We start from the raw sequence: 7,699 nt of genomic DNA, 5'->3' as shown, positions 1-7,699 counted from the left end.
TATAGTATGAGTAGAGAAAGGTGTTGTTGCATATGAGCATGTTTTGGCAAGTGACTGGAAACCACCAATATGTGGCGCCACTTCCTGCAAGAAGAGGAAGTGTTGTCAGGAGTGGTTAAAACTGTTGATAGAGATTTGTCATGATTATGCAATGGCTTCATCAAGGTCAAAGGGTTTGTGTTAATTCAAAAGAAAACAACTGACACACATCATTGTATTGGCATGAGGGGAGTTTTGCTGCTATATAAGAGAGTGCTTCTCCACTCCAGAGACACGTATTCCTCTGTTGCATTTTTGGTTTTAAACAATTGAACTTTACTCGGAATCTTGGAACCAATCAGTTTTCTTTCATCAAGATCTTCTATAGTCATCCTTAACACTGAGGCCTGCACATCATTGTATGTAAGTAAACAATGTCCCGAAATAACGCATCTTGCTATATGAGGAATATTTGAGAGCTACATATTTATTTTGACCAACTAATTAACAAAACATTTCAGGGAACAAATGATTCCTATATTCTGAAACAGGGGGGAAAAAGTATTTGATCCCCTGCTGATTTTGTACGTTTGCCCACTTACAAAGAAATGATCAGTCTATAATTTTAATAGTAGGTTTATTTGAACAGTGAGAGACAGAATAAGAACAAAAAAACTGAAAAACGCATGTCAAAAATGTTATAAAATGATTTGCATTTTAATGAGGGAAATAAGTATTTGACCCCTCTGCAAAACATGACTTAGTACTTGGTGGCAAAACCCTTGTTGACAATCACAGAGGTCAGACGTTTCTTGTAGTTGGCCACCAGGTTTGCACACATCTCAGGAGGGATTTTGTCCCATTCCTCTTCGCAGATCTTCTCCAAGTCATTAAGGTTTCGAGGCTGACGTTTGGCAACTCGAACCTTCAGCTCCCCTCACAGATTTTCTATGGGATTAAGGTCTGGAGACTGGCTAGGCCACTCCAGGATCTTAATGTGCTTCTTCTTGAGCCACTCCTTTGTTGCCTTGGCCGTGTGTTTTGGGTCATTGTCATGCTGGAATACCCATCCATGACCCATTTTCAATGCCCTGGCTGAGGGAAGGAGGTTCTCACCCAAGATTTGATGGTACATGGCCCGGTCCATCATCCCTTTGATGCGGTGAAGTTGTCCTGTCCCCTTAGCAGAAAAACACCCCCAAAGGATAATGTTTCCACCTCCATGTTTGATGGTGGTGATGGTGTTCTTGGGGTCATAGGCAGCATTCCTCCTCCTCCAAACACGGCGAGTTGAGTTGATGTCAAAGAGCTCCATTTTGGTCTCATCTGACCACAACACTTTCACCAGTTGTCCTCTGAGTCATTCAGATGTTCATTGGCAAACTTCAGACGGGCATGTATATGTATTCTTGAGCAGGGGGACCTTGCGGGCGCAGCAGGATTTCAGTCCTTCACGGCGTAGTGTGTTACCAATTGTTTTCTTGGTGAATTTGGTCCCAGCTGCCTTGAGGTCATTGACAAGATCCTCCCGTGTAGTTCTTGGCTGATTCCTCACCGTTCTCATGATCATTGCAACTCCACGAGGTGAGATCTTGCATGAAGCCCCAGGCCGAAGGATATTGACAGTTCTTTTGTGTTACTTCCATTTGCGAATAATCGCACTAAATGTTGTCACCTTCTCACCAAGCTGCTTGGCGATGGCCTTGTAGCCCATTCCAGCCTTGTGTAGGTCTACAATCTTGTCCCTGACATCCTTGGAGAGCTCTTTGGTCTTGGCCATGGTGGAGAGTTTGGAGTCTGATTGATTGAGTGCTTCTGTGGACAGGTGTCTTTTTTACAGGTAACAACCTGCGGTTAGGAGCACCCCCTTTAAGAGTGTGCTCCTAATCTCAGCTCATTACCTGTATAAAAGACACCTGGGAGCCAGAAATCTTTCTGATTGAGATGGGGTCAAATACTTATTTCCCTCATTAAAATGCAAATCAATTTATCACATTTCTGACATGCGTTTGTCTGGATATTTTTGTTGTTATTCTGTCTCTCACTGTTCAACTAAACCTACCATTAAAATTATAGACTGATCCTTTCTTTGTCAGTGGGCAAACGTACAAAATCAGCAGGGGATCAAATACTTTTTTCCCCCACTGAATCTCTGAGAGCACTGGGCTGATTTTGACAAAACTTAGGTGAATGATTCGTCTTGCCATAGAGATCCAAAATGTACAAAATGATTTGCCCAATGCGGGAGCTATGGCAATTAACTGCAATTTGTTAGTCACACGCAATATCTAAATTGGCCCAAATCAAATCAAATGTTATTTGTCAGATGCGCCAAATACAACCTTACAGTGAAATGCTTACTTACGAGCCCTTAACCAACAATGCAGTTTTAAGAAAATACCCACCAAAAAATGTCAAAAAAGTAAGAGATCAGAATAACAAATAATAGCAGCAACATAATGTAAAAACAAACAAAATAGCATGGTTGGTTGAAAGCCGATAAGACGGCAGCCCTTCCCTCCGGCGCCATCGTGAAATAAATAGGGGGGTTCTGCATCATTCGTAGGGGACGACATGTTTACTGTTGCCTTGTTTTCACATGGTAGCCTCCTATTGTTCTGTTTTGAATTCAAAAGTATTATGTTAGTATGATGTTTAATGTGAGGTGAGTGGACTGTTGAGTGTAGTGCTTTACATCAAGCTGTCTCTTCATTTTGAACTGATTGACACATCTAGCATTGAGTCCTGACATTTTCAACGTAGGTGACTGGTGCTATCTCGGACAAAAAACAGCTTTACCAACTTTATTATCCATAATATAAACGGAATGCATGAACAGGAATGTTAGCAAGAAACAAACATTTATCTGGCTCCAACTTCTGCTCCTCTGTGTGCAGCGATAGACCCTGCCGCAGCTGAACAGGAGGGGAGGGACTCAACTCTCTCACACACTCTCGTTCGCTTTCTGTGCCTTCTGCCTGCAGACATAACTGTTAATGAATCCCAAATAATGAAATTGATATAATTCATCGCGCATATTTATCTGTTTAAATCGAAATATTTGTGCACATTAGGTACATGCCTATTAGGGACACTATTGGCTGGAACGATTTTTCAGAGTGATTGCAGAGCGAAGGGCAGTCAAAGAAGCTGGATCTTCTCTCAGAATATTTTACATACTGATAGCTGACAGTGCGTGATGACAATTTCACCAAATTCTTTTTTTTTTTAACTAATGCAGCTTTAACATGAAAGCTTACTTAAATTAGAGAATCTCTTTCCATCTTTGAATCTGAGGCATGCATAAGCATTGCATGTTAGTAAAAAACAAATCTTCAACAACTCACCTTGCTAAGTGAAAAAAGAATGTTGAACTAATGTTGATTTATTACTAATTAACTGCACATTTCATAATACAAATGGTTCCAGTTGATAGTTGACTTACTGGTCATTATTTGTAGTTGAACGGTATAAATAACATGATTTTTTTGTATTCACATTGTTCACTTTGGCCTGCTATTGTTTTTGTTTTCACATGGTGGACGTTGGCCTGCTCTGCTGATCCTGTGTAATATGTTCAGGTCAGTGACTAAACACAGGTTTCTCTAGCAATTCATATTTATTGTTGCATGTTCATGTTGTATTTATACTATATTATCACAGGGATTAATTTGACTAAGATATGCAGATGTGGTATGACAGTATGATGTTTAGTTGTTCCTATATAGTAGACTGAGTCTAGTGCTTAATACCAAGCTTTCCTTTTCATCTTGATTTGACTAACACAACTAGTATTTCATACTAAAATGACAGATGCTAAACTATTCAACTGCAGGTAAAGGTGAACTGCACTGCAGCTCTAACATGTCTAGTGTCTAAAAAGTGTTTATGGGTGTCTGTCTACACGTTCTACCAGGCAATCTGGAGAAGATTGCCTGACTGCCCTTACCCAGCACAAAAACATCCTGTGGCGGACTGCAAAAGCATAGAATAGTCCCCGTGATATGCAACTGTTCAGTGAAGTCAGGAACCAATAGGAAAGCAAAGGCTAGCTTTATCAAACGGAAATTTGCATCCTGTAGCTCTAACTCCAAAAGGTATAGGGACACTAAAGTCCATAGAGAACAAGAGCACCTCCTCCAAGCTGCCCACTGCACTTAGGCTAGGTAACACGGTCACCACCGATAAATACATGATAATCGAAAATGTCAATAAGCATTTCTCTACGGCTTGCCATGCTTTCCTCCTGGCTACCCCAACCCTGGCCAACAGCTCTGCACCCCCCGCAGTTACTTGCCCGAGCCTCCCCAGCTTCTACTTCACCCAAATCCAGAAATCCAGATATATTAATACATACCTGTACATACTGCAGCCTGTCTTAAAGAATATTGTTCTATAGTATAACATATTAATGCATACCTATGAATACTGCAGCCTGTCTTAAAGAATATTGTTATATATTTATTCATTTCAATCTTTATTCTTTCAGATATTATTTAAAAGCAGAAACTTTGTTTGGAGAGGTGAGTTTCAGCACCATAAACACCTCATATTCCGACGTGGAATCTGTAACATTCATACTCATCATTATAGGTTAGTTTATCATATTCTGACGTACTGTAACATCTGTAACATTCATACTCATCATTGTAGGGCAGGTTATAATACTCTGATGTAGCATCTGTAACATTCATACGCAACAATATGTTTATATTCATCATTACACATAAGTCAACACGTTGATGAGGAAGAAACAGCAGGAGGTAGAGTGGGGATGTGCTGGGAGTAGGAGAGGGACTCCATGGTGTTGATCAGGAAGAAACAGCAGGAGGTAGAGTAGGGATGTGCTGGGAGTAGGAGAGGGACTCCATGGTGTTGATCAGGAAGAAAAAGCAGGAGGTTATAGTGGGGATGTGCTGGGAGTAGGAGAGGGACTCCATGGTGACTCTGACGTCTCTAGCTGAGGAAGAAGGAATGGGTGTGATAGATTCCAGGCGAATAAAGATGGAAAGATCAGAGGAGGGTGGAGGACAAGGAGGAGTTAGGAGCAATTTAAGAACGCTTCATTCTCAGTGACCTGAGGATTGTGGAGCAATATGGTCGCCCTAGAACAGAGCTACCATCCTGAATTTTTTAATTCCAATCCCAATCTCGTCCACCTGATTCTAATCAAATCAAATATTATTTGTCACTTACAAATGGTTAGCAGATGTTAATGCGAGTGTAGCGAAATGCTTGTGCTTCTAGTTCCGACCATGCAGTAATATCTAACAAGTAATCTAACAATTTCACAACAACTACCTTATACACACATGTGTAAAGGAATGAATAAGAATATGTACATAAAAATATATATGGATCATATATGGATGAGCGATGGCCGAACGGTATAGGCAAGATGCAGTAGATGGTATAATCAGGTTAGTTACAACTGGGGCTGGAGTGAAAACCTACAGGAGGGTAGCTCTCCAGGAACAGGGTTGGAGAGCCCTGCCCTCGACTGATGTGTTGCTCGACCTCTAGCTCCTACAATGAGTCATTATATCCCATGGTTATTGTTTGATCCTTTTATTTTGTTCTTTAATTTCCTTTTGGTGCTTTGAATGTCTGAATAAGAACTGAGTTTGAGTTAGAGGTTTCTTAAATTTATCTGTACAAATTTGTATTTCAGGTTACGTGACGCACACAAACACTCAACATGGCAACCACTCTGCATTTGATCGGTGGTGGAGGAGGCAATTCATTTGAATTCCACGGCATGGACAACGGTGCCACCCTCAAGAAGATTGGAGTGGCGGTGGAAGGCTGGCAGGTCAAAGCTGTGCGGGCGGAGCTTACCGACGGGCGCGTAGCGACCTTTGGAAATTCACACACTTTCATTGAGTTCGAGTTTGACCTCGGCGAGCGCATCACCAAGCTGTCTCTGTGGGGTAACGGTGCCGGCACACGTCTAGGTGCCATCAAGTTCACAACGAGTAAGAATCGTCAGTTCTTTGAAAAAATGACCAGCTGGCCACTGAAGACTGAGTACACCATCGATGTGGGGTCTGGAGTCTGCCTGGGGCTGCAGGGCAGGTCTGGCTCGGACATCGACAGCATGGGCTTCCTCTTCATCAACACCATCAAGTCATCCGTGCTGACCGACATGGAGTATCCCACCCTGTCCCTCTTCAAACCCCAGGTGAGCTCTTCTATAGATGTGTGTAGACGGCTCAGGAAAACTCTACCGATGCTCTAACATTAAGGGGGCTGTCCACTTTAAAACATGTAATCCAATATGGGGGTCGACATTCATCAGGCATCTCATTTCTAGGACAGTCACACACACATACAGACACATTAGTTATTATTGTTGGCTTTCTAAAAATCAATTGATCAGTTCCTCACTGATAATTAGTTCTTAAATTGTCATTGTGTTGTCTGAACAATTTGTATCTTTGTGTGTGTGTCTGTGTGTGTGTTGATTTTAGGTGACCCCAGAATATGTGAAATCCCTGTCTCACCACAACGACACCTCCTTGGTTCAAGAAGAGTCCATTACATACAGCAAGACCCTGACCAAGACTTCCTCCTGGTCCGTCAGCAACAAGATAGAGTCCACCTTGAATGTGTCGGTCAAAGCGGGGATCCCGGATCTGGTAGAGGTGTCATCAGGGTTCAGCTTGACCGTGGGAGTGCAGCAATCCACCAGCCTGCAGAAGACAGAGACCATAACAGAATCGGATACCATCAACGTAAAGATCCCGCCAGGGAAGACCCTGGATGTTGAGATCACAGTGGGGAAAGCAACTATCGACCTTGACTACAGGGCCAAAGTGAAAGTCACCTGCATGAATGGCAGTCAGCTGGTCTTCCCATCCAACGGCATCTACACTGGTGTAACTTACACTTCAGCGAGGGTATCCACAAAGGAGAGATGAGACAAGTGTATGACATCATGAATAATCAGCACAGTGCTAGAATGTGTCACCATTACTGATTATTTGTGCCTTCTCTGTTATTATGATCTTCTTTGAGTGAATCTAATTGAACCATGTTGACTCAGCTCTTTATTTCTGTCTCAGCAGAGGGTATAACAACAGGTGGGTCATTCCTACAATCTGGTGCCTTTTGTGTCCAATGACATTTTAACACATATTTTGTGTGAATAATTGAACAACATTCACTACAAAATGTTTTCTTATATGCTTAGACCCCCATTTACCATAAAAAACAATGTTATTTAACTGTAATAAATTTCATTTGTAATAAACCATTTGTCTTGTGTGTCAGTAAGCTTTCACCATATCCCCAGTTAAGTTTATTCAACTTCCATTGGATATACTATTCCTAAAATCCAGGCATTTTCCAATATTTTGATGATCATTACATTGAGTTGTTCTCTTTCTTACAAATTGTTTATCATGATAGATTTATTATTTAATATAAGAATAATCTAATATGTTTGTTAGCACACATGCAGTCACTCACACACGCACAGAGTTTTTTTCTCTGGTTGCACATTTAACATGCTGGTAGAAATGAGGTAAAATGGATTTAAGTTTTCCTGCATTGAAGTCCCCAGCCACTAGGAGCACCGCCACTGGTTGAGCGTTTTCCTGTTTGCTTATGGCCTTACACAGCACATTGGTTCGTGTTAGTGCAAGCATCGGTTTGTGGTGGTAAATAGACAGCTACTAAGAATATAGACTAAAAACTATCTTCTGCCTGACAGTAGAGA

At 41.5% G+C, this 7,699-nt stretch overlaps 1 protein-coding gene across 1 annotated transcript; it reads left to right on the top strand.

Annotated features, from left to right (window-relative positions):
* Nucleotides 1-218: 218 nt before the first annotated feature.
* Nucleotides 219-7,234, top strand: LOC115168678 (aerolysin-like protein). The gene is made up of 4 exons (XM_029724158.1): nucleotides 219-402; nucleotides 4,469-4,502; nucleotides 5,651-6,160; nucleotides 6,450-7,234. The coding sequence occupies exons 3-4, from the start codon at nucleotides 5,678-5,680 to the stop codon at nucleotides 6,897-6,899; spliced, it is 933 nt and encodes a 310-aa protein (XP_029580018.1). The 5' UTR covers nucleotides 219-402; nucleotides 4,469-4,502; nucleotides 5,651-5,677; the 3' UTR covers nucleotides 6,900-7,234.
* Nucleotides 7,235-7,699: the final 465 nt, after the last annotated feature.

This window comes from Salmo trutta, chromosome 30, assembly GCF_901001165.1.
Source record: "Salmo trutta chromosome 30, fSalTru1.1, whole genome shotgun sequence".
NCBI lineage: Eukaryota > Metazoa > Chordata > Actinopteri > Salmoniformes > Salmonidae > Salmo > Salmo trutta.
The sequence above is the reverse complement of the archived record's forward strand: the minus strand, read 5'-3'. Positions and strand labels throughout refer to the sequence as shown.

What these genes read in the sequence shown, in the direction of transcription:
- LOC115168678 (XM_029724158.1), top strand. Translation starts at nt 5,678, where the DNA reads ATGGCAACCACTCTGCATTTGATCGGTGGTGGAGGAGGCAATTCATTT. An exon ending in TGTCCCTCTTCAAACCCCAG is followed by an intron (nt 6,161 to 6,449) that starts GTGAGCTCTTCT and finishes TGTTGATTTTAG; the next exon opens with GTGACCCCAGAATATGTGAA.